Source organism: Solea solea, chromosome 8 (assembly GCF_958295425.1).
Source record: "Solea solea chromosome 8, fSolSol10.1, whole genome shotgun sequence".
Classification (NCBI taxonomy): Eukaryota; Metazoa; Chordata; class Actinopteri; order Pleuronectiformes; family Soleidae; genus Solea; species Solea solea.
The window spans coordinates 23974954-24002698 of NC_081141.1; the positions used below are offsets into that span (position 1 = coordinate 23974954).

The window sequence follows — 27745 nt, forward strand, 5'->3', positions numbered from 1 at the left end:
TTAGCCAGTTGTCACTGATCTGAGCTCAGTATTAGAGCGAACGAGAGAAAGAAAGGAAGAAAAAGAGTAAGCCCTAAGGCCCCATCTGTTCCAGAGGCCCTCCACTCAACACAATGCTTTCAGCCCGTGTCTTTGTCTTAGCCTAGTTAACCCTTCGCACCCTGTCATCCTCACTCCTCGCTACAAAGACACTCCAATACGACTCGCACACATCATCGCAGATGCTCTCAATAGAGTTCATTCACTGACAGCCTTGACATTTCTTTGCACGTCAACAACATGTTATGAGGTGTTATTCCTGAACGCTGCAGCCACACTTTCCATAGAAAAGATGAGATTTGATCACTTGCTATTTTCACCTGGGACAAAAAACAAATAGTACACGGATAACTTTAATTTGTAGAGGAGATCTTCCCATGAGCACCGCTTACTTCCACGTGTGGCTGAATGTGTTCAGAGGTCAGTAGCCGTGTATATGATCTGCTCTGCGTTTGTCAGTGTGTGTGTGTGTGTGTGTAGATGCACATATGTCGAGGCTCCACAGGACAAACACGGGTGCCGCGACCTACATAGCCGTGCCGGTGCCTTATTGGCTAGCTGCAGGAGGTCGATCACTTTGCTCTGCGCTGCAGCAACCGCCCAAGATCAGAGGGGGGAGCTCTAGGACCGAGACACACGCATACTGTGCCTCTCCTCACAAAATGACAGCAGGGAGTAGTGTTTGTGTGAGTGTGTGTGTGTAATGGGGGCGAGAGGTAAAGGGTGAGGGTTGCACAGGGAAGGGAAGGCGTGTAAAATGAAAAGAAAAAGCTATTTCACCTCTCACACAACTTGCACAGATCCCGTTTTTCTGCTCGGCTGAAGCCGAGACATTTCCCTTCCTTCTTCGCCTCCCACGTCAACCCCCCCCCCCCCCCCCCCCCCCCCCCCCCCCCCGCCCCCCCACACACTCTTTCTCCCACACCCTGCGCTCCAGTCATCCTCGACTCTTTTTCCTCTGTCGCCGCCGTGGCCCTCCTGTTATATGAAGGGATGGAGAGATAGAGGGTGAAGGGAGGTTGGGGGGGGATGCAGATGGAAGGGGGCACAGCGAGGTCGGTTTGAAGACTTGAATGGTCTCTCGCTATTAACATATTTCTTTTTCCCCTCAGACTGGCTGTCTTTCTGCTGGAGAATTCAATGAAGATGTACCTTATTAAAAAAACACTGATAAGACCAAGTACCACCACTCATTTATAACAGTGCTGCTCAAAAAAAAACCTACTAATCTGCTGTGTGTGTGCGCGCGTGCGTGCGTGTGTGTGTGTGTGTGTGTGTGTGTGTGTGTGTGTGTGGGTTATGTTATTATGCTTGGCCACAATTTGAATGTCTGGTATTATCAGATTGAAATCAGCTGACAAACATTTGCTGCACTACTACTCATCACAAACACACACACACACACACACACACACACACATTCTCGTACATCATTCTTAGTGAGGACACTCATAGATGTGACGCATCCCCTTACACTTAACTCTAAACCTTAAGTTTTAACACTGAAAAAGACCCTTAAAGTTGTGTGGACCTGCCTAAATGTCCCTGCCTTCCTCGTTTTATGGTCCTCACATACACACACATGCATACACATGCATGCAAAAACAGTAAGTACCTCTGTCAGCTATCTAATAAAGCAATGGGGGTTGGCAAGTATCACGCTGTCATCAGCACAGCTTTAAAGAGCACATACCTTCACATGCAAATGGCGGCGAGGTGAACGAGGCCATTCAAACGCCGTCCGTCGGTCTCAGACAAACACGCGTACGAGGGATTTTTAAAGTAATGTGTAGCTCTGAGTTACACAGATTAAGGTTTTAAAATCTCAATCTCAACTATGCGTTCCTTTGACGTGCCCTTGTCAAACCCCGACTGTATGTGCACAACACAGAACTCCTCACATGGTCACAGTGAGGTCACTGTGCTGCGTTTTGGTGGGATTATTCCCCCCCCCCCCCCCCCCCCCAGACACAGGCTGGCTGTTTTATATTATGATAGCCTTATCTGTGCACATGCCATGTGTGTACGTCTGTCAGCTCTGTTCTGTGCATATGTGCGCATGCATATGAATGCGGCTGATGGCTGAGCTTTATGCAACGCAGTGCAACACACACCCACTCAGTGACAATTGCCTTGGATGTACTGTTGCTCACTGTAACCTTTCTTTCATCCCTAATTACTGCTTCCAAAGGAGTAGAGAGGGACAGCGGGAGCAGGAGAAGAAGAGATTTATGCATTCTGATGGCAAAGGAGCACACGCGCTAATGGCTCTTAATGGGCCGGAGGTGGCTGCAAGATGAGTGGATGAGGGGAAGGAGGGCGTGGTGACCTCCACTGATGTGGTGGCACTTTATCGCCCAAACCCCCGTGTACTGTATTACACACACCTGCAGTACCTCTCCCAGCCACTCCGGTGCACTGCTGTATGTGTGAAGTGAACAAGTGAATGATCTCAACCCACGGTCTACAGGAAGTACGACGAGGTCCTGCACTTACTGTAGACCGTTTGACTGATTCCATGTCTACGTTTGAAAGTGGAAGTTCACAGGTGTCACATGACACAGCCAGTCACATGGTTTCCACTCATACCGGTTAACGTTATCATGTATTTTCTTGGAGAAAAATAATCAAAAATCAACACCATGGTGTATTGAAGTTAGACCTGAAACTCAAATTAGACCGTTAACTCCTCAGGAAAATGTGGGAATTAGGCAATGTTCACACAGAAGTTCCATTCAAACAGAGTTCTACTTGCAACCGGCAGTATCGCCCCCTGGTGGCTGCCCAGTAACTGTTTACAGTCATTTTTTTGGGGACTGGCCACACCACAAGATAATAAAATAAATAAAAAATAATTTTAAAAAAAGATACCGTAATGACAAGTATATGGGCGCAAAGCTCTATTTCTCTACATCTACATCCATCTTCTACACCCTGGACCATAGTTTTTGAATGTTCCAGTTCTGCTTAAACGTAGTAAATGTAATTATTCTAAAGCTCCAAAACCTATTTTCATTCATTCATCTTCTACCACTTTCTCCTCCACATGAGGGTCACGGCTGACGTAGGGCGACAGGCGGGGGGGGGGGGGGTCACACCCTGTACAGGTCGCCAGAAAACCAATTTTGTCTAAAGTCATTTCACACATAATACCAACACGCGTACGGATACCTTTATGAAATGTATAAATATTACACACTGGACCTTTAAGAGTGTGAGGTTATTGATTAAGTGGCCGAGCATGGCATTCTCTCATTCAGTCATCGTGCTCTCCCATGACATCATGAACATTTGGTTGGTGTTGTAGCGTTCACTCTGTCATCAGATCAAATGTCCCCCCCCCCCCTCCTTGACTGAATATGCTGAATGTGTGTGTGTGTGTGTCACATTGTTATTTCCAGCGCTGATGAAAGGTGACACGATGCAAAGATGACAGTGAGTCATAAGGCCTCAGCGGCAACTGCGTTGATTCATGTGTGTGTTTGTGTGTCTGCGCAGCGAGACAGAGACGGGAAGAAGACGTCACGGTGACAACATGTCAATCGCTGACAGGACGGGGGTTTGTCTTATGAAAGCCAACTCTGTCCATCCCTTTATTTTTCTCCCCCCCTCCCCTTCTCCTCTGTCCATCCCTCCTTTTCATCTCCTGTAATGCCTGTCATACCACCTGCGTGCTGATGGGGGTGCACAGAGACGTAAATTGAGGGGTGGGGGATTGGTTCTCGGCCTCCCTTCATCTCTCTTTCACTCTACCTGTCCGTCTGTCCGTCCACTTCATCTATTTCTGTCGATCTAAGGAGGGGATTTGAATCCTTGTGGAGGATGGGTACGTATGCATGTATGTGTGCGTGTACGTACCCTCCTCCAATCATGGCTGAACCTTAAATGTCCCCTCGGGGAGAAAATGGAGGAAGGGATGGAGAGTGTGTGATTGGTGGTGGGGGTGAAAAATATCTCTGCATCCATTTAATAGAAGAAATTTAGTCTGGGTTTCTTTGTTAGATCTCTTTGCCGTTGTCAAAAGTAATGTCAATTTGGTGTATTTTTTATTCAGTTTTACAATTAAAAGAAAATAATATGTCAACGTTGAATGTGTAAAACTCACAAATACACTCAAGAACTGTGTGATCCAGTCATTTAGAAAAATTGAACCAATAATAAAATAATTCCTCATGTTGGTTGAAAACTAAAACAGACAAAATAATGTTTAAAGCTAATATTAAGCCACTGTCAGTTCATAGTTTATAAAAGTTTAGCTAAAGACAGGAAAACAAACGAGATTTCAGAGATTTATTTAATAAGCTACACTACGCAATAGTGGAAATATGAATTTAAGAATATAAAACCTTGATTTGTGGTAATGTATTTATGAGGAAAAGAAGTTCATTGTAACTGTATGCGAGTTTTCTTTTCCTCTGAAGTGCAGCATATTATTGGGGCTGACTTAGAATAGACACGTTTAAGAACTTTGCTTCTGTCTGTGTCTTTTCAGTCTCTGATTGAATTGTGTAATTGTTTGTTTTTTGTCTCTACATCTGCAGGTTCTTAGATTCAGATTCCTTTCATTAAATCTTAAACTAAAGTGCTGCATTTTAAAGCCTTAATGGTTAAGAGGAATGTAGTCAACACTGAGATCTTATCAAAGGGAAGAAAAGAGAGAAGACAAAGGTTAATCTTTTTGGTTAATAAGTTAAAACACAAACGCTCCGTGAAACAATTATCAATGATTTCTCGGATAGGAAAACATCTGGGACGGAGATCAGCTGATCCACGACACCTAAAGCTTTATTATGTGTCACTTTTGCTCATGTGTTCCACACACACACTAACAGCTGCTGCGTCAATATCGTGACACGTTGTAACTGTCGGAACACAAACACCAGCGCATCCGGCCGACAGTTTGCCCTCGCCGCCTTCCTCTGTCGCCTCCTCCCTGCCCTCCCTTTGACTCTTCCTCCCCTCTGTCTCTCCTCTGTGCTGCTCCTTAATAATCACAACAAGCAGCTGTATCTTCAGAGGAAATCGTGCCTTAAGATTGAGAGTCGTCCCCTCTCTCTCTCTCTCTCCCTCCCCGCGTACGTCTCTCTTTTTCACACACTCTCCCCTCTCATCTCCTTTAGAGGGCTTTTGGACAATGATATCGCAGGAAACAGGCAGAGTCTGACAGAGTTGGTAATAATGAATTAAGTCTGTAGCCTGGCCCTGACTCTGAAATTTAAATTATAATTACTCCTGTGGGGATGGAAGGGGTTATTGCCAGGGAGAGGGAAATAAATGGAAGTGAAGTGAATTTGCACTCCGCTTTTAAGACGTGCCGACATGCTACTCAGTTTTGGCCTCAGTGAAGCTTTTTCTATGCATGTGTTTATACCTGAGCGTTTGGGTGTGAACAGAAGAGTTTGATGATTGTTTGTGTGCGTGTGTGTGTGTGTGTGTGTGTGAGACCGTGCCTCATGGCCCAGATCTCCACAGGTCTCCCTTTTTATTCGTCACATTTACAAACTAGTCTTCACACAGTCATCCCTCTTTCTCCCGCTTATTATAACCCGCTGCATGCAGTGTTTTCCTTTTCTCATTTTCAGACAATCACTAAGGCCTCATGGCAACTCCTGGCTGTGTATGTAAATGTTGTTGTTTTTTTTACGGCGTGTAAACATGCGAGAGGAGAGGAATATCAAGTGGACTTCATTTGCGAGAGGAGTGAGCTTGTTTGTCTGTCTTTTTGTTTGACTGATGTGTTATGTTTGCTTCATTTTCATTTTTTCTGCATGTGTGTGTCTGTGTGTGTGTGTGTGTGTGTTCCAGTGCCAAACACATTCCAGGGAAATCACATTACATTTCATTCACAGTTTTCTGTCATATTTATCATCCTATTCATTTTTTTTAATCATACATTTAATCACATTTTATAACATACAGTATGTTTTACTTCACTAAAAATACATTCATTTTACCTCTTTATTCACGCATCTCATCAACATAGTAGCATAGTAGTGTTTGAAGTGATTTTTAAGTTAATACCAGTTAGTATTTTTGTCAATTAAATGAAAATCAGCTTCATGTAAATAAAGGCAATTAAAATTGCCATTAATCTTTTGTATGTAGTTCATTTTATCGTTCTCCTTTCCTCCACAAGTGGCCAAATGACTAACTTACACGTTGTCAAGTTCTGTTGTTGTATAAATGTCACTAACTGATATTTACTTACTTTAAATGTTGTATTGTTGTCTTACCCATCATATTATAGTACTGTAATTGTTCAACATAAATCAATGTGCACTCTTCTTTCTTTTTATTTTTAAGTTCTGGTGAATGTAAAAAAAGAAAAAGTGCCGAGTTAGAGAATATCTTAAGTAGGCAGCAGCAGCAGCAGCAGCTCTTCAGTGAAATTAAACTCGCCCATTTGTCTTCGCCGATAAATGCCAGCTCTACATTTTCACACGCGCGCTGCTAAAGGACATGTTCTACCCTTTTCCTCTCTTAATGAAATGTCAGGCTATTGACCTGTCTCTCTCTTCGATGCTAATTTGCCGCCCTCTCTGGCCTTTCACCCCTGTCCCCTGTGATGTTGCAGAGCCTGTGGAGGTCGTTCCACAACCTGAAAGACGTCGGTGTGGTGCAGGTGAAGGTCATCAAGGCTGAGGGACTGATGGCAGCGGATGTCACAGGTAAGATGGCGTGACCCCCGAGGTCAAACTACAGGTTGCAAACCTCTGTGGTTCTCATACACAGTGTCAGACGCTGGACCCAGTTCAGACCTGGTATTAACATCCGTCCGCAGTGATTCCATCGCCACTGTGTCCTGAATGCGTCTTCAGATCACACAACCACACTTGGAGGTGGCCGGAAGACGCATGTGGACACATTTTAAGGAGTGTCGTCACTAGAGATTCATCCAGGACGTATTTAGCACTGCCTGCATGTGATCTGATCACTGAGGATGGATGTTTTTAATAATCTGAACAGGGCATTATATACTTATGTGCTTAAAGGTCATGTGACAAATCAATTAAATGTCTCTTCTTAGAGGGTTTACAGCATGTGAAGCTAAGAGGAGCAGCTAATGAGATGCATTCAAAGATACTGGTAATATGACTATTAGTATTAGGGCCACATGTAAAAAAATTTCTAAATTAGAAAGAAGAATTCTGAGTTTAAAGTCATTCAGTTGGAATTCTGACTTGAATTTACACGTGGAGCATGTTAAAGATGCATTCAAGGAACCTCTTAAAGTTCATCACTTTTGCAAACACACATACAGTACAGCACCTTAATGCTCACCGGATACTGCCTCCTTGTGGTAACCGTTGCGCCACAAATTTGGGGAAGAAAGATTCATTTCTATCACGGCAGTTTAGTGAAAAATTTCCTGATTGACCTTTTAAATAAAAAGAACATTCATGCACATCCATACCGATAGGTGACACTATCAATTACAAGTGCACGTACAAGTTTTTTTTTTCTTTGCTTTAAATAACTTTACCTGTGTTTGGGATTGTAGACATTGAACAATTTCTGCGGTGCCTTTTCCTCCACCAGCAATCGGCCATAAATCTAACCAAAGATAAAGTCAGGGTGTAATTTAGTTTTAAGGGATGATCCTGTGTGTGTGTGTGTGTGTGTGTGTGTGTGTGTGTGCGCGCGTATCCTCAGAGAGAGTTAAAGTCTACTTTGTGCAGGTCACTAAATTTGTCTCTACATTTTTAGAAAAAGACGCCGCGTGCTCATTTGAATAATAGAGAAAAAGTACACATTTGAACCAACAAATCTCTCTCCCCCCTCCTCCTCCTCCCCCTTCCTCCCTTTCTCTGCTCGCTCTCTCTGAATCCTCCATTCTCCATTAATTCTTACTTTTAATTAGGTCTGCAGTGGACAGGCCTAGTTTTTCACTCTGTATTATCTAGTAGAAAGAGGGGAAAAGTGTGTGTGTGTGTGTGTGGAGTTTTTCTCCATTTGAAGCAGCCTCAGTCCCATTAGCCCGTACAGAGTGGAGCTGGTTGATTTGGGTTATTGCGAGGTGTGACCGGAGTGCAGGGCTAATGGCTCTTGTATTTCATTTCGGAGCAGAAATTTGCTCCATGACCTCGTTGTAGAGCTCATCATTCAGTCTGAGCTTTGTGGATCCTTGTTTTTTTTAAATAATAATAATAATACTAAAAAAAAATCAAAAGTAAAGGTGTGGAAATGCACTGAAATGTCCACCAGCTGTTTGTTTGATTTCCACCGTCGTCTCTGCCGGCTTGACATGGTCGTAGAGAACATTGTCTTTACAGCCTGTGGTGGTGATTTTTCAAACGTGCTTCACTTCAGAGTGAGTGTTTTACATAGAAGCTACTACAGCTGTAAACAGACGACAACAAAGTTTTCATATTTCATGTATTTGTTTTCAGAATCGTGACACAGGACCAGTTTTACTTTGACTTTACCTTAAGCTCTTATTTTGTGTGTGAAATTAAAACTGATATTTATCATATTACACAGAACACTGAAAGACAACATGGGAAACGTCCTTTGGTTTCACATTTGTCATTTTACATATTCAATTATTTGTGTTTATATTCGGAATAAACAGTTTATCATTTTCAATTCGCAATGTAAAGCAATGCAACGGCCGACATGTAAATGTCTTATTATGACTGTTCTGTGTTCTATGCCAATTTGAAAATGGAATACATAAATGTGAGCAACAATTCACATATTTAACCCTTCCCCCTAACCCTAGCCTCTGAATGTCCATCTTGCCTTTTTTTTATGTGCTTATTTTAACCTAAAAATGTCCAGAAAATGTCCTGTGAGTAAGTGCTTTTGCCCATTTTTCCAGAATAACTTAAAATATCTGGCAGTGACTTACAATTTACTGCACGTTAAAATAGTGTATGAACAAGTTAGAATGAAGAAAAACAAAACGTTTTATTGAGCAACACCAGAATTTGCGTGGTGAATTTGAAATTTAAACAGTATAAAACATATTTAAAATAACATTTGTTTTGAGTTTTTGTCTCAAAAAATGGAAACTTATGTACACACGTTTGTCCAACTCTCTCCTCTCTGGAGACAAAGACGCTGATTTGCCGGCTTCGTGAAATAGCACGAGTGAAATTACCTTAATAACCACATGTTTCAGCTTTCAGAAACCGTTGGAACCGTTGTGTAATTACAGTAACGCAAAGTGAGCTAAAGGGTTCACCTTTAAAGGGTTCCCACACTTGCAGCTATTGTAGTTCATATTTTAGACATTATCTAACGTGGCAGTGCTCCATCTTGTGTCAAAACACAGTTAATCTTAAATCGTTTGACTTAAAACTGGTCGCAAATCAAACTGCATTTTCCAGCCCTAATTCCTATATGGTCTATGAAACCCTTGTTTTATTAGGTTTCACATTATTGTCATCAGATATGGAAATATTTTCCTCATGTTCCACAGAGAATGGGATTTTGTCAGTCAGTCAAAACTCTCAAAAACAACACAAACACACAAGCAAAGAGACTTTTCAGACGGCTTATTCATGCTGGGAGTCCAATGTGTGTGTGCGAGCGTGCACGGGCGTATGCGTGTGTGTGTGTGTGTGTGTGTGCGTGCACGCCACTGGCAGAAACAATAGCTCAGTGAGAGCCGTGTAAGAGCCCTCACCGCGTGAACACTCTATTTTAACATCCCAGACCAAGAGAGGGTCAGGAGCAAGGTGAGAGAGAAACAGGCGGACAGACAAACAGACGCACAGAGAGCGAGGAAGGGAGAGGAGGTCAGTGAGAGAGTTCACCATCTCTCTCTCTCTCTCTCTCTCTCTCTCTCCCTCCATCGCTCTCTCTCGCTCTAATTGAAGTGTTTTTGTGGAGTAGCTCTTCTCCAGCCCGAGTGGGATAACTGAAAATAGTCTCTAAAACCAACAATCCCTTTTGTCCGCCTGCTCTTGTCCCTCTGAGTGGCTGCTCTACAGTTAGAACATTTCAGCAGGACACACACACACACACACAGCAGCATCACGCAGTGTGCACACTCTTTTTCAGTCTCCGTGTGGAGAAAATACTGTGGATTATATTATTATGCAAAGACAAATTTGTATGCTTTGGTCACAAGTCCACTGTATCATGATACTGATTTTGATTTTATGGAAGAGTATTAATGAAAAAGCATGAATTCTGAGATTAAAGTCAGAATTCTGAGAAAAAAGTCAGAATATTGAGGGCAAAATAAGTTCTTAATCTCAAAATCTTGACTTTGCTGTTTTATTTTTCTACTTCTTTCAAAAAGTTTCACGTGGCCCGAACACTCTTCCGTATAAATCTTAACATGTGCAACATGTGTGTGAGATTTCCAAAGTGTGGGCCCCCCAGTGGTCTGTGAAGGTACTGCAAATAAATACATTTTTTAATTTCAGTTTTGTAAATAGCTATAAAATATATATGATAGATTTTTAAGAAATACTAAAACAAATCCATGGCGTTTACGTTATTACGTGTAATTTTTCTTTATCAGACCTAGTATAGCAGGTAATGTCATACATATATACATATATGTATATATATGTATATATATACATATATATATATATGACATTACCTGCTATACTTAATTTGTTCATTTTAATAAGTAAATAGTTATTTGTGTTGAAGTGGACTGATTATTAATCATGTCAAAACAATTATTGGTCCTAGTCCTAGTGTGTTGATCAGAGTTGTGGGTTTGGATTGTATTCGATTTTAAAGTGAGCCCTGACACTGTTCACTTTGTGAATGGCTGCCTGAACTGTTACATTGATTGACATACACTGAGGCCAAGTAGGAAAATAAAGTTTGTGTTGTAGTGTTGCCAACTCAGTGTTGAATAGAGCCTCTCTCTCAAAACATGACACGACACAAATGAACGTCCTTCACATGAAACTGAAAAAAGGGTCTTTTCAAACCTGGGATGGGAGAAAACACTGATAAACACAACTTCCTGTACTTTTTTGTAAGGTAAATTGGCAACTGCTAGCTTTCAATCTCGTTGGAATATCCAAAACTGTTTGTTTTTATCAATATCGCAATATTGTATAATTTTTTTGTTGGATTTTTTACAAAAGTATATGACATTTACTGTACTTATGTATCAAAAATCATTTTTTGATATAAAATGTACTTTGTAATGTAAGTTTGTAATGATAAGTTGTGAATAAACAACATGTTACAGCGTGTGAATGTGTATGAAAGATCATGCAGACTAGAAAAGAGCTCTATAAATGCAGACCATTACTAACTGAGGAGTAAAAGTAAAAGTTGCTAGAAATATAAACAACAAAGTGAAGTACAGAGACATGAATTTTGTACCTAAATACAGTGACAGCGTATTTGTACTTTGTTACATTATGACACTGGAATCTTCCTCATTTGACATCAGCGTAAACATCATCAAACCTTCAGGTCATTTCTTTCCCTCAGAAATGAAAACAGTTGCATCAAAAACACACCACACAAAAAAAAGCTCTAAATAATAATTAAATGTGGTTATACATGAACACCAGAGCGTGCAGTGCCTCTCTAACCTCACCCCACCGTTAAATACCAAACTTCCCGCGAGGCAAATTACAGCGCGCCGCTTCATCTCCTCCTCACTTATCTCAGGGCGACGTGAAATGAGTGTGAGCCCACTTTTCTTCTCTGTGGACCATGGTGGCACCCAGAGCTGTGCTCGGCACGTTACCTGGACGATCGCTGAGCGGCGCTCAAACCCCGAGCGTGTAATCGCTTCAGACAGCTGCCTCTGGTGCTGGTGGCCAATAAGGTGAAAGTTCATCACCGGCGACGACGACAGCGGCAGCAGCAGCAGCAACTGATTTGGAGTTGTGCTCAGTTCATTTACGTCGCTTAATTTGAGTGACTGCATTAAAATTAGCCCGATTTGTTTATACTATGGAAGATCCACCGTGATTAAGGAGGAGCTATCATTTTCCCAGCTGAGAAACTCGTGCCAAAATATTTTTCACACGTTCTTCATAGTAAATCCAAAAACCTAGTTTGCACTGAAATTCAATATAGAATGGAGCTTTATTTTGTGTGTGTACTTTGTGTGAACATTTTGTCTGGAACCCGCAACTTTAAAGGGCTTTTTCAGGGTTAAGACCGGGTTTTAGGGTTAGGATTAGGGAATGCATTATGTCTATGAGGTGTCCTCACTAGGGTTTTAAGGTTTGTGTGAGATTAGGAGCAATAATACATAATAATGTACTGTGTTGTATACACATTTCAATACTTATTATTAGATTATTAGAACGTGTCACTAGTTTGTTCTGAATCAGCTGTTTATCACGCGCCACTTGTTAAGTTTTGACTTCCACAGAAGCTCAGCTTCTCTGGGAGTCAATGGAGCAGAGGGCGGGCACAGACGCTGGGCTTCTGCATGATGTTTTGGAGGAACTGTCTGAAAGGCGGAGCCAGTTTATGATTGACAGGGAAGTGTGTAGTAGACAAATAGCTGGTCGTGGTGTGTTATTTGCTCGGCAATACAGAAAGTTTTCATCAGTACTTGTACACTGTAAATAAAAACACTATTATAGCGTTTCAGTTTTACATAATTATCACGTTTCCTTGTTCTAGTTGTTTCGTTTGCAGAATTTAGTTTTACACAGTTCTCCATTGCTTTGTTGTAACAATGCCTCAGTTAATAATTACAATGTTATTACATGTAGGCTACACAATGTATTTTATGTACAATGGATACTGGATCTGGATGTTTAAGTCATGGCATCCTCATCATGGCTCAGCACTATTACAATTTTTTTTTGTCTATTTTTTTGTGTTTTTTATTGAAGAAACCTAAACGTCTAATGTCGACACAAGTGTGCGGCGCACAGACGCATGTCCTGAGAATCGGGCTCATGTAGTTTTAGTATATTAGTATATTTTAGTTTACAGGACCTTGTTCTCCCTCTATCGCAGGAGTTCCTCGCTGTCGATATCCACATCAATAAAGCGTCACAAGCGGATATGAAAGGCAACACCTACGGCTCCGCATTGATCACAGTGACATTTACTCTGCGCCTCTCTGGCTAAATGTTCTGCCCTTGTCACAACATTCGAAGAAAATCACACCGATCAATGACATTCACACACTCATAATCCCAATTTTACTTCTGATGCAACATGTGAATGTTCTCTTTTTTCTGTGCGAGTGGGACATACCTGACCCTGCCTTTTCAAGTGATAAGCTTGAACAAACAGCTTCCAACAGCTTGAGTAAAATAATATAATAATAAAATAATAATAATAAAATAATGATCAAAGGCTGAATTAAGAGTTTTTTCAGTTCATGTTTGTGGCAGTTGAAAGGAGGTGGTGCTGGCAGGCACCGGGAGCCGCTCTCAGTCCTTTCTGTGTACAAAGAAAGTGAAATGTGAGATGAAACAAATGAAGAATATAGGGCATAGTGCAGCAGCGCGTGTTAACCTCAGGAGGACGGAATAACGTTGTGGTTTTATGTTTTACTTTTCTCTTACTTTCTTCTCTACCTCATTACATAACCAAAGACATTTGCAAACTAAGTTTTATGTAATTAACTTTGCATAAATGGCTCTATTTTATGATTAACCTTGCAGTATATCACACATGTGGTGCATGGTATCTATGGAACATCTTTTATATTGTAATTAAGTTCTATTTTTTACATGATTTATCCATAAATCATTTGGTTGCAGGTTGCATAATGTTGCCTCACTGTCTCCTTTACGCTTTCTTATGCCTCTCCTTCTATGTTTTGTCATTATTAGTGTAAGTGTAGTGTAACATGAGGAAGTCAGTGTTTAATCCTTGTGTCATTGTTGCGTTCGCTTCCGATCATTTGTATTATTGTTCATATCACGCATCATTTGACTTTAACAAATGATGGGAAACAACAATACAGAACTTTTTTTTTTGTTTCTTTCTCCCTTTTACCCATTAGACTCCGCCTCCCCTCCTCGCCATCCAATCCCCAAAACTCACATAATGAGTCAAGAGGACCTACTGCATAAAAACTGAATCAATCATAACCCGTTTTCCCCTTTTTTCCCTACCACCCAGGGAGTGGTACTGTATCATACATATACAATAGATCTTCAATGATTAATCAATTATTATATTATTTTATCTCTAATCGTTTTGTGAAAGATTAAAATGAACTCTTTGACATCTCAGCTTCTTAAAATGTGAATATTTCCCGGTTTCTTTGCTGATCAATATTTTCTGACGTTGTATGGACCAATCAATTACCAATCGATTTATGGAGACAATAATCGACACATTAATCGATAATGGAAATAGTTGTTAGATGCAGCCACAATATATTATAGTATACGATCATATCTTTATAGCAATTTACGCATGATCATTTATTTCATTTTGGGACCGTGTAATCCCACTGTATATAGTTCTTATATATATATATATATATATATAGTCGTTTTAAATATCTATAACCATGGTTCTCAAACTGTGGTACCTGTAACACCAGTGGTACACAAGGTTCCTCTGGTGTCCCTTTTTAGAAATACTGTTCCGGAGTGCCTAGAAAAGGAGTCATTTTATCTCTCGCTCCATCTTAATCTAATGTCACCATACCGGTGTGTGACATATATGTGAGGAAGAGGACGAGGAGGATGATGAGAGAGCAGATTATCCTATTGGGATTAAATCTGCCTCCTGTGAAAAGTCTTTTTTGCACCACTGATATTTCCTCAGGTGGTACTGGGTCCCTCACAGAGTGTGTTCATGACAAGCTCTCATCCTTTCATCAGCTACTACATGTCCTGCTCGTCTGTCTTCGTCCTCGTCTCTGAACTTTTCTGGCCTTCAAAACCGCACGTGTTCCATTCTCAACATCTCGTCCTCCTCGTCCTCCTCCTCCTCCTGAGTGCCGAGGGCCACGCTCGTCCTGGAGCTTATCTTCTCGTCGTCCATGTTCCCAGGTTGTTGATAGAAACGGCTCGCGGCCCTTTTTTCCCCACTGATAAACCGTTGTATAATGTATATGACAGTGGGGCTAAACATGAAATAATCATTACATATTGCAGCTGTGATAGTGTACGTGCCATAAGGGGAGGAGGATGCACTGCTCTGCATCTGTTTTGGTCGTATGAGCGACTGGAGACGGACAAAAGATGTTGGGGGTCACTGCAGATTCTTTCCCCTCTATAAGCCGAAACACAACTTCAGTTCCCACAGCACGTTTTTTTCCTTTTTTTTCTTTCTTGCACATCTTTATTTTCCACTAACAAGGTCAATGCTGTATTTTTCTTTTCGCAGGAAAGAGCGACCCGTTCTGTGTGGTGGAGCTGAGTAACGATCGGCTGCAAACGCACACTGTCTACAAAAACCTCAACCCAGAATGGAACAAGGTCTTCACTTTGTGAGTGGAGTGGTGTGACGTGCACACGGACACGCACAGCTCGCATTCACTGCACTAACTAGCCTTAAAAAACAGTTCATCTGTCTTTTATTGATTTATTTATGTATTTATTTACACTTTAAGGGACATATGTTCCAACACAGAGGGACTCCAGGCCCTAGTTTGTGTTTTTGTGAAAAAAAATAAAAAATAAAATGTAAAATACATTATAAAAGGCTGCAAATACATGACATACACAATTAAGTTTAGCAAAAATGAGTTTCTAGCCAATGTCTCACCCTCAAAGTAAAAGATTTTATGCCTGAAATTGATTTGATTGATTTTGTAAATTTAAATTAACATCTGTTATGACTTTTTAACATGGGACACTTGTTAATTATTGAACTTTAAACCTAAAAATGTGGAAAAATTGTGAGTTAAAATTCAATTTATTTACAACGTGGCTCCAGTTGAATATAAATACAGACATCCATGTAATTCTACAGGGAAATCCTATATAATCTTTCTTTAAATGCGTACATTTCTCATTTCTCTTTGCACAGTAACATGAGAAGATGCAATTCTGAGTTTTATCTATTCATGTAAATGCCATACGTTTGATTTTGCCTTGAAGATTCTTCATATCTAAAGAGGCCTGTGCACGATGTGACGACGTTCTCACAGTTTGAATTTGTAGCCCCATATTTTAGGGACACATGTCAGTGGCTTTGTCTCTGTGTGTGGTCTAGTAACGTGAAGGACATCCACTCGGTTCTCGAGGTCACTGTTTACGACGAGGACCGAGACAGAAGTGCAGATTTCCTGGGAAAAGTGGCTATTCCTCTACTAAACGTGAGTCAAAGATAGATTTCTCTGTGTGTATGTGTGTGTGTGTGTGTGTTTTTCTTTTTTCTCCTCTCCCCCGGGGGGAATAGAGAAGAGAACATAGAGGAACAGTAAAAAAAACACAGAGGAAGATATAAAAAGCAGAGGTTATTTTTGCAACTCCACAGACGAGACTGTTATTATTTCACCAAAGAGAAAGAGATGACAGGAAGGAGACAAAAAGTGGAGAGAGGCTGAGGAAGAGAAAAAAGAAAGATTGATAGGTGAGAAAAAAAAAGACAGTAAAGGGATGAAAGATGATATGAAAATGACACTGATCGAGAGATGGAACGATGGGATTCGGTGCGACTGAAAAATATAGATAGCCTGTAAGAGAGGTGCGTGTCTAATGTATCCATGCTCTGCTGTACAGTGTGATTCCCCAGGATAGTTAATTTCTGTTTGACAGAGTCGAGCTGCACTGGGTAATGAACAGGTACTTGTCAGAGTTGCCACAGTTGTTTTGGGTTCCCTGTCAGCGCCAGCAGCTGGGGTTCAAAGGTGGCCCGGGGAGCCGATTCAGCCGGGTATTGCCAGACAGACGCCTGTCATGTCCCTCTCCCACAGATCCAAAATGGAGAACGCAAAGCCTACGCCTTGAAAAGCAAGGAGCTGACAGGGCCAACAAAGGGGGTCATCTTTCTCGAAATAGACGTGATTTTTAACGCTGTAAGTCTTTCTTTTTGGCTTTTATTTTTTCTTATTTTTTGCCCTCCACCTCCATTACCCCGCCCCTCTGTCTCTGCATCCTCTCTTGTTCCTCTCAAGCATCCCCCCCACACACACACACACACTAACACCACCCTGCTGTTGTCTTTATTCTGTCCCCCCCCCTCCTCCTCAGCTGCCATCTCATCCCTCGTCCCTTGTCCCTCGTCCTCGTTTTGGCTTTAATTATCGAAGACTCCCTCTCAGGCTTCTTTGTTCCCCCCATTCACCATCGCTGTGTGTGTCCTATAGCGGCCATCTTACAGCTCTCTCTCCCTCTCTCTCCCTCTCTCCCTCCCTGTAGCCTCTGACATGGCAGCGTGCTCTACGTGTTTTTGCTGCCATGTTGCATCAGCGCACAATGTGTTAGAGAATCCTTCAAATTCATCCCATAACTGCCCCCCCCCCCCCCCTCCCCCCCTCCCTGCTAATGTATGATCTGGATCAGTGTCATTACACTCTCACCAGTTGCTGTTGATGACTGAGTGTGTGTGTGTCCAGGTGAAGGCCGGTCTCAGGACGTTGAATCCCGTCGAGCAGAAGTACATCGAGGAGGAGCCCAAGGTGTCCAAACAGGTACATCAGCAGCCGCCACTTATCCTCTACCTCTCTACCTCTCTGTCTCGCTCTCTATCTGTTTTCTTTTTTTAATCTGCGTCCACCAGTGTATCAGCCATTTTTTGCTCAGCTGTCAGAACAAAACCAACAAGCCTGTGGAGAGTGGCATCTCGTAAAGTGCAACAACTGTGTGGGCAAGATACAACAAGACGATTGAAGGGAAAAACGCCGTTTCTTTTTCCCCTTCGTCCCTCCTTTCTCTCTTTCTCTCTCGTCTCTCTCTCCTCTCCCCCCCCCCCCCACATCCACTCTGAGTGGTGAATAGAAATGTCAAGCTGTCAGCTGTGGGGTGCATAAGTAGATTGGCTATCCTTATAGTTGGCCCTCCTTTGCCACTGCTGCTTTGCACTTCATTGTCACGCCACTCAGTGTGGCGGCACCACAAAGGCTTGAATAGTCGTGGCCGGCCCACATCAGATGTGTCATACGAGTGACCGCTTGGGCTCCGCGCCGCAACACAACACAACACAACGCAACGCAACAAAAACACAACACAACACGTTTTTTTTGTCAGCGCTGCACAGTCCGTGCTCGTTTGTGTCCTCGCTGCGTCACATTCACCGTCCCACGTGCGGAATCCCCCTTTTCTTCGTCTCCACCTCACCCCTGACCCACAGAGATGACCCACGTCCGTGTCTCGCGTCGATGATGTCACCGATCTCTGCTTTAAGCTACATCTCTATCATCTCTATGTGTACTTTTAGTTCCAGTTTCACCTCGTTGTTGGTCTCAACACAAATCCTTGTCGTTCATGTCGCCATCGTTTTAAGAGCTAATCAAACAATTGCCTCCTTAGCTGAATATTATGGTTTAAATATGAGGAAAATACATTGTATTTACACTTTTTTTCATCAATTATTACCTATAACTTAACCCTTAACCCATTGCAGTAAGTACACGACAGTTTGTGGTGGTTATTGCGGTAATTTCACTTGCGCTGTTGCAGGATGCCGGAGATTTGGTGTCTTTGTTGCCAGAGAGGAGAGAGTTGGAAAAAAGTTGCCCTGTTTTTATTGTAAATTATGTTCTGTACTGTTCGAAATTCTAATTAAACGCGCAAACTTTTAGATCTTCCTTCATTTTAAATTGTTAATACACTATTTTAACATGCAGTCAATTGTAAATAACTGCCAGAGGTGTTAAAGGGTTAATGTATATAATTGTATTTGTTCCATGTTGTGAGTGGTAGGAAAAACAAATAATGATAATAAAAAATAATAATTAACATCTCGTTTACCAGTGCACCTGAATTAGTTTCTGAAATGCTTGTTTTTACCTGAAAAATAGTCGTTTTCATGTAGCCTTTGTGTGCTGACACACACACACACACATACACAGGGAAAAAAAAAACACAAGCTGCTTCCTGCCAAAATACCAGCATTTAATTGCAATTATGACATTTGATTAAACAAATGGCTTCACTGCTTTTCTAAGTGTTTTTCTTTTTTCTAAGGGGAGGGTAACTCAAGGCACTCAGTGAATTAATTCTTGAAGAATAAAAAAAAACATATATTCTTATCGAGGCACTTATGGCAATAATGAGCCTGGAAGAGTACAGCGTGTACATCAAGTGCACGCGCCGAGGAACACTGAAACGGATGATTCACCGTCTCCGCAGTCCTCAGGGTCTCTGTGTCCCCAGCAGGACACCGTACAGTCATCCTCAGTTTGGCAACAAAAGAGGCTTCACATAATTATACTTAGAGAAGAAGAAATTCCTCCTCTCATCCGGCATCAAAGCAGCCAAATCCACCCAGGAAACACACACACACACACACACACACACACACACACACACACATACACGGAGACAATAGACTTTTAAATGTAGAGCTACTGTATTTCCTCATCTCACACACTCACACAGAATAAAATCCTATTTTTTAAAACAGTGACGTGTCCTACGGGAGCACTTTCTCCTGGTGGTGACCTGATTGGGTGGTAGCTGTTCACGTTGTGTGGACCCACAGGGAGGACACTTCTCTCTCATCTCTGGCCAAATGCCTGCAGAACCCTGAGGGAGGAGAATCCAGGGGCCATGTTGGAAATGATGATTGTTATTGTTGTTATACTGAAGTTTATCCGTGGGACACGGGACATTTTGTCCCGCGTCTTCATCCGTAGTGAAGAGAGCACAGTGATGTCCTTGTGGCGTCCCGAGTGCTATAATTCTCCAGCGGTGGTGCACAGAGTGAGGTCAAGTCCACAAATTTCCAGCCATAACTTGTAAATGTTGAGAAAGTGACACACACACACACACACACTGTGATGATGATGAGACTCACCGGCAGTATGTCATTTCAAATAAGGCACTAATTATGAGATGCAACACATTTACTTATTAAATTATAAACATAAAAGACGGAGACGTGACCTTCAGCGTCGTGTCCTCACAGACATCCGAATCAAAGCGGGACCTCACACACACACACACACACACACACATGCAGATTACTAAGGAACAAAGCAATCCGTTTACTTTGCCTTTTTAAAAAGTGTTATTTCTCAATGATTTACACATGTTTAAATGTTTTTCTTTGAAACATGGCGTGATAAATTCTGCTTTATCCTTTATCCTGTGACCTTAAGCTTCCAACCACTCACTTGTATCTGTCTGTGTCCCCCGCTGCAGCTGCTGTTGCGTAACTTTAACAGAGTCCGGCGCTGCATCATGTTCCTCATCAACACTGGCTGCTACATCAACAGCTGCTTCGAATGGGACTCTCCACAGAGGAGCATCTGTGCTTTTGTGGTACGTACAAGTGTAAACCTGCAGCTGTGCAGATCTGGTCCCGCGAAACCTGGTCTGCATGTATTGACGGACGATAGTCTGGTCGCACTTTTTACATCCGTTAACACACGGGGTTTGTGCAGCTGTGTGGTCATTTGGACGGCCGGAATCGAGTGTTATCTCTTACCTTAACCTCAAATCTTAGCCCTAAACTTAACCAGTTCCTCAGAAATGAGGACCACTCATTAGGACCAGGTTTTGGTCTCCACTGGTCCTGACAAGGTCAATGTTTATGCCAGAAAAGGTCCGAAAAAAGTAAGAAATACACACACATGCACACACACGCCTTCTTTTTTAAGCAGCTGCATACTCAGCACAAGAGATTGTCAACGTCTTGAGAACAGTCGAGAACATTTTCCACGCTGTAAATTCCCCCACTGCACACTCACTTAATATCAAGAGGAGATGAGGATGATAATGATCATGTCTGAAGCCGCAGTTAACTCATTTTGTCTAGTTTCCAGCCTTAAATAAAGTAAATAAGCTCACTCACCTACAGTAAGTACACACTGTAGTTGCCGCAGCTCTTTATGGAACTTTAATCTCAGATGTCTCGGATGCCAGATCTCCTCACACCTGAGAGTTTCCAACACAGTTTCAGAATAAACAGAACACTTAACATATTTTGTCCCTATATTATCAGTCATTTATGTGCTTTAAGGTTTTTGAATCGTGAGTTCATTGTTGCCTTTTCTGTCATTTTGAACCAGTTTGGTCATTAATATGTTCTTTTATCCCTAGAGATGGTTGTGTGTGAAAATCTCAGTACTTGTCTTAACCATTCATATTGGCTTTTTAAAAAAACAAACACTTGTTGAGGTGTACCTAATAAAGTGGCCAGTGAGTGCAAGTTTCCCTGATTTTGAGGCTCACCTGTAATACCTCCAAGGCCCACAAGTGGGCCGCAGCCCACACTTCTGGGGGATCAGTGTTTGTGACTTGTAGAGGATAAAGGAGTAACAAGCTGTGTCTGCAGACTTTTGGAAATGGCAACCCTCTGTCTCCTCCTGTCTCCTCAGTGTCCGCTTTTAAAAAGGTAAAGTGTAATTGGACAGCAGAGACGTCCTCCTGCAGACCGACAGACTTGGTCCCGTGTTAGAAATGACAGAGGAGACATTTAATGCTGAGTCCCGGCTTGAGCAGCTACAGGACAGGTGGCCCTGCCCTGACCCCCCGGGCCCTTTAGCGTGGAGCGCTAAGTGTCTCCACAGCAGACGTTGGGACATAAGACATGAGCAGCATTTGGGCTTTGTCTTCTCTGACACCGGTTTCATCTCTGCAGAGTGTGTGTTTGTACAGCAGGTCACAGTGTCATCACAAGACACGGCTCAGAGGAGACGTGGTATTGATCAGTTAACATTTTCCCTCTGTGTGTGTGTGTGTGTGTAACTGGTGTTCCTTATGTTGTGGGGACCTAAATCTGCTTACACTGCGTCACAGTATGGGGACTTGTGGTTGATTTTTTTAAGGTGAAGACATGTTTTAAAGTTAGGCTGAGGTCAGGGTTATGATGAGGTCAGTAGTAGTTATAGTTAAGGTTAGAGTAAGTCTCCAGGAAATGAATGTCATAGAAAGTCATGGAATGTCCTCTTAAGTCATGGAAACACGTGTGTGTGTGTGTGTGTGTGATAGAGAGAGCCTGGCGTTTGCATTTCCTCTCATGTTAAGGCTAAAGGCTGCTATTTTATTGAAAAAGAAATGAAAAATGTCGGACAAAATGCTGGAATTCACACAAAACAAGGTCATCTCAGAATTGCCCATCTGCATGCATGAATGGAGAAGAAAGGCTTACAGCCTTGGATCGCATGGACTCCATGTCAGCACACACACACACACACACACACCATGTCCATAGCTCGTCATCCTTTAAAAAAAATAAAAATATAAATATATTGTTTATAGTGTCAACTATTCATATCCTCATTGTGCTCTTTTAAATATAAAGTATTCAGGTAACGATAAAGGATGTATCTAGGCCAAGGACGCAGCGTTTTATAGTTATAGATACAAAGTCAGAAATGTAGGTGTCACTGTGCTTTTCCTTTCACCGTCTCCCCCTCCTCCTGCTTTTGGGAGCCTGCGATCATAGGAGTATGCACTTAGCTAAAAGCATCCGAGTATTTAGGGTCTACAGGTACCCCCCCTCCCCCTCCTCCCTCCCTTCCATTTCTTCATCCTTCTCTCGTTTCTCCCTCACTTTGAGAGGCCTCTTAATCACTTTGCTCATCTCTTTAAGTGGGTTTTTATGGGGGGCCATCTGGCCAAGGTGGTGCGTTCGTGAAGGTGTGCGGCTCGCGTGCGATTACGGGGCCCACGTCTGTGTCTCTTCACATGTTCGCGTGCGCGTGTCTCCCCAGACAGATGTTGCTCTTAACTTTGCGACAGAGGTGCAGTCGTGGGCGATTCAGCCTATAATTTACACACGTAGTGGATACGGTGAAGGCCGACGGTACATCACAGTGTACTTTACATGTTGTGTTGTGTGTGTTTTTTTTCTTTTTTAGTAAATAAAACAAGCTTTGGGATTTTTTTAGCTTCTTAAATGTGAATATTTCCTGGTTTCTTTGCTCCAATTTGACCAAGAAATCATTGAAACTGAATCATTTTGGTTTGTGGACAAAATAAAACATTGGAGAACATCAATGTTTCCAGGTTTGGGAAACACCGATCCACATTTGTCAACATTTTCATGACATTTTATTGACCAAAGCAAGTAATAATCGTTAGCTGCAGCTCTAGATCATATATGAGAACAGGAAAAGTCACATTTAAGAAGCTGGAAACTGCACGTTTGACATTGTAGCTTGAAAATCTCTACTTAAATTGCTTGTTGCTTGTATAAAAATATCCGCCGGACTGTTTTTCAGCCACCGCTTCTTGGTCTTTGCTGTCTTAAAAACTTAAAAACACTGCAAACTTCTATCTCCTGTACTGAGACGAGTGAAGTGCTCACGTCCTCCTCACAGCAACTTCAGAGAACACTTTAAAATCATGCACAAACATCAGTCATGTTTGTGCATGTGTGTGTGTGTGTGTGTGGGACAGGTGTGGGGGGGCGTGCTCTAACATCCTCCCCGTTGATGAGCCGCCACTCATCATTATAACATTCCCTGCAGGAAAACTTCTCAAATATTTCCTCACGGTTCCCCACGTCTCTCTCTCTCTCTCTCTCTCTCTCTCTCTCTCCGTCTCCTTCTGCCCGGTCCTGCATTGCCAGCCGCTTATACATATCGCCTGCCCAGTGCCAGCTGTGATTAGTGTATATGTTGTGTGTATTTTGTGTGCATGTGAGAGAACACGCCGCCTTTTCACTCTCTTTCTCTCTCTCTCTCACACCCACGCTGTTGTCACCCACCCATCCCGACAGTGAATCAGCCACCGTGGCAGCTTTGCCTGAGGCGTTGGCACAATGGACGGGACTGGAGTTACCTCCTGTCCTGCATGATGGGTGGTGTCTGTGTCTGTTTGTGTGTGTGTGTGTGTCTAGGTTAAGCGTCAGCTTCCGCTCCTCTCCACACCTGCGAGCCTGAATGTCTCTGCCTTTTCAATCCTCCGGTACGATCCACCCTTGCTCATCTTTATCTCTTCCCCCTCTCCTCTCCTCCCCCCCCGTCCCTGTCCCTTTCACCTCCTGGAGAGTTGAGGCCATTGTGGAGCCGAGTGGTGTTGGGTTCTGTTCCCCTGCCTCTGCTACTGCCTCTGCCACTGCCGCTGCTGCTGCCAGCTCTCCCTACAGCCGCTGCAAGACAAGGCTGTTATTGCCCCGGGGACGGCAGGCCTCAGCAGCTCTTCCTCCAAACAAATTTGCTGTAACTTTATCTGCAATTGGACCCTGAATTGGGAGCAAATAGAGGCAGCTTTGTGAAGCAAGGGGAAGGGCGAGGGCAGCGAGCTGGGGGTTGTTGGGGAGGCAGGGGAAATGATACCAGGCTCTTTTATGTCAGGCAAAGTAGGACTCTTATCAGGAAGAGAGCCCAGACAAGGGAGCTACTTCTAGAGGAAACTGGAGCACCTATCACCTGCTTTGCATTTAGATAAAAATTCACCCTGTTGAAATAAAAAAAGGGTAAGGAAGAGAGAGCGAGAGAGAGAGAGAGAGAGAGAGAGAGAGAAAAAAAAAGCAAAGACAGGTACAGAAGCTGCTATTGGAGTGTGTGTGTGTGTGTTCTTGTGTGTGTGTGTGTTTGCTCATGTCTGGCAGTTTGATACATGGCTACACACACACACACACACACACACACACACACACACACACCACTCCAGGTCTCTTTAAATTGCTCCTTTGACTCCTCTTCAAAGAACCTGTCTAACTTTTAAAACTTTTAAAGTCTGAAGTTCGTCTTTGCCCACAGCAAGGGACAGCTTTGAAAGATATACTTTCACATTTTCTTTTTCTTTTTTTTTTTTTTTTAATGCTCTCCTGATTTACAAAATGAACGTTAGTTGAAATATAGTGGCGCGACTAACGGAGAATACCAAGTCTAGAGTCTTAATCACCAGAGATTGACTCGACACAACCCCCCCCCTTCCCTCCCTCCCTCCCTCCCTCCCCTCTGTGGAAGTCGTGGAAGTTTCCGCGTTACCACTGTTTTTAGCCATAAAATGGTGGACGCTTTATTTCCCCATTTTATTAAGACGTTTTGGTGACATTGATTTTCAGCTGCTTTTGTAGTCATGTGAACAGGATCAGTTGTGCCTGTGGAGCCGTGTTCTGCAGCAGGACAGCAGGGGGCAGTCAAGCACCACCGAATGATGGGGAGGTCCGGTCACAAACAGGACACACACACACACACAGTCTCCCCCCCCCCCCACCCCTCAAACTTAACAGGACTTCTACTTGTTATCTGGCAACACTTAGTGCCAGCATGGAAGTTGATGTAAGAAAGATAAAGGGGGGAACTCTGAAATCCAAACTTCAGTTTCACTCCACTGAGACAGAGCAGGGGGAAAGTTAGCCCGGTGTGTGGTTAATGTAAGCCAAAGTACTGAATATTACCCTCCCACAGTGCTGCGGCTCAGCGCTGTCAGGACACACAATGTGTTTTTGAAACAAATAATGCAAGATACGGCTCTCCATGTGCCGTGCTGAGTGCTTGAATAAAACATTTTGACTTTTTTTTTTTTTTCCCTGTGAACATTTTTAATATATCTATCAACTCGAGGGGATTTCTTAGTGTTTTTTTATTTTATTATTATTATTTTATTTAAAAAGAAGGCGTCAAAGATTAGAACAAAAATGGAATCCAACGTCTTGTCAGAATTATTTAGTTGCCCCAAAAGTTGTGTGTGGATGTTTTAGCCAAAATGCGTCTGCTTTTGTTCACGTGTGCGATTGTCTCTTTTAATTAGGACGTCTCATTTGGATTTTTTTGTGCTCTGATGTGAGGTTTGCACCAGTTTACACGCAGCCTTCAACTCTTGAGCAGATGTGACAGTGGAAAGTATTGTTTTGGGTTTTTTTTTGGTCTTTCACTGGAATTTACCAAAGACTTTTCTTTTTTGTGTTTAAAGGCAATTTATTTTCAATTATTCCTGATAGTAGACTAAATTATCTAAACTAAACAAACACATGAAAATGAATATCTGAGATCCTCTTTGTGTTGTGTAGACTTTTCTAGTTTTTAATCCTCAAAAGTAGATTTTAAAGTTTGCATTATCTACGTCATAGATATAGTTTATATAGTTGAGTTCTATTTTCACACTAAATAAATAAAAGACAGAGTGAGAGTTTGTCTCACAACACTACATTATGTCTCTCTGACTACACAGAACATTATTCCCATAAACTACATCTGGAGCTTCATTTACCATTTTCTTCTCCTTCAATCGAGCATGTTTTGATAGTTTTTTCTTTCCCCTCCTCTGCCTTTTTTACCGGTCACTGACATCCACAGCGGGGCTACTTCCCACTCCCTCTTCCCCAGGCGAGGAGCCTGCTATCTGGTGTAGCGAGCGATGGGGGGCTGGCTGTGATTGCCCGGTCCTGGAGGAAAGGTCCTGGCACTGCAGGGCCCCCATTACTCCACCGGGGGGTATGTGGAGACGGGGCAGAGCGTGGCCGCTGCCTGAGCTTCGGGTGTCCGGTTCCTCCAGCTGCCAGTCAAAACTTCGCCCTCAGCTAATATAGCTGAACGGAGGAGGAGAATGAAAGTGTGTGTGTGTGTGTGTGTGTGTGTGTGTGTGTGTGTGTGTGTGGTGGTGGGGGGGGAGAGACACGACAGGTTAAACAACCTCAGGGTGTGTGGTGAAGAAAGTGAGGTTTCATATAAACATCAGGAGCAGCTCATTTCATCGTAATATTCCAGCAGTCATAATTTTAATAATAAATAAATTAATGCTTATTTGAAAGGAGACGTTGTGCGTGTGTGTGTGTGTGTGTGTGTGCGCGTGTGGATTACAGTTATTTTTAGCCCGCACCAGAATAGACTTAAAACAAATGGAGCTCCTTTGTTTGTTTGACTGAAGTCATGTTTTTCTTCCACTCCAGTGTTTATGAGTTTTTTCCACATTGGATTTATGAAGTTTATTAATTTGTAGTACACTGAGTTAATTTTAATATGTTGTGTGTGTGTGTGAGAACATTTGTGACGCACATGTTTGAGTGTGAGTTTGTGTTGGAGGGAAATGGACGTGTTGTTTGTTCGTATACAAAAATGAATTATTGAACAGATTCTCTCTTAAACCCTGACAGAGCTTTGTCAGAGTGTGTGTGTGTGTGTGTGTGTGTCCTGCTGGGAGATTTGCTTGTTGCACCAAGGCCACTCCAGGTTTTTATTTGAAGACAAAACTTTTCTTTTTTTTGTTTTTACGGTGAGCGTTTATGCAAACCGTCCAAACTTTTTCCATGTGAGACAATTTTTAATTGTTGTTTTTGTTGTTTTGAGGACACATTTTGATTCAAGCCTATCTTTGTGAGGACATTTGACCTTTTTCACAAAATTAAAGGGCTTTTTTATGAGGGTTAAGGGTTAAGATAAGACTTTAAGGTGAGAGTTAGAATTTGGGTTTAGGGTTAGGCTGCACAAGTGTGTGTGTGTGTGTGTGTGTGTGTGATATAATGGCTCCACCGCAGTAACACACTCTTCATGAGCTGTTTATTGTCATATTGCACGTTAACCTTGGACTTAAAACACAAAATAGAGCTTATTTTATTGTAAAAAAAGAAAATTCTCCCTCTCTGTCCCACACACACACACACACACACACACACACACACACAATGAAAAAGAGCGAGAGGGGCTCATTCCTTTGTTGACATCATTCAATCAAACAGAATAGATCATAATAGGGGACCAATAAATCCTACAGTACAGATATAGTCTCTATTTCAGTTTGTGGGAAAAAAAAAAGTTTCCCCCGTCGCTAAA

The 27745-nt window shown here is 42.4% G+C and overlaps 1 protein-coding gene across 7 annotated transcripts in view; it reads left to right on the forward strand.

The window, feature by feature from the left end:
• The window catches only part of mctp1a (multiple C2 domains, transmembrane 1a), a 165803-nt gene that overhangs the window by 82236 nt on the left and 55822 nt on the right, over window positions 1-27745 (forward strand). For all 7 annotated transcript variants that reach the window (XR_009241129.1, XM_058636127.1, XM_058636128.1 and 4 more), the window contains 6 exons: window positions 6614-6707; window positions 15295-15397; window positions 16126-16228; window positions 16829-16930; window positions 17471-17545; window positions 20220-20339. Coding sequence is in view for 6 of the 7 variants with exons in the window: in XM_058636127.1 (XP_058492110.1) it covers window positions 6614-6707; window positions 15295-15397; window positions 16126-16228; window positions 16829-16930; window positions 17471-17545; window positions 20220-20339 (597 nt within the window). In the remaining variant the exon portion in view is untranslated. The remainder of the gene's footprint in view (window positions 1-6613; window positions 6708-15294; window positions 15398-16125; window positions 16229-16828; window positions 16931-17470; window positions 17546-20219; window positions 20340-27745) is intronic.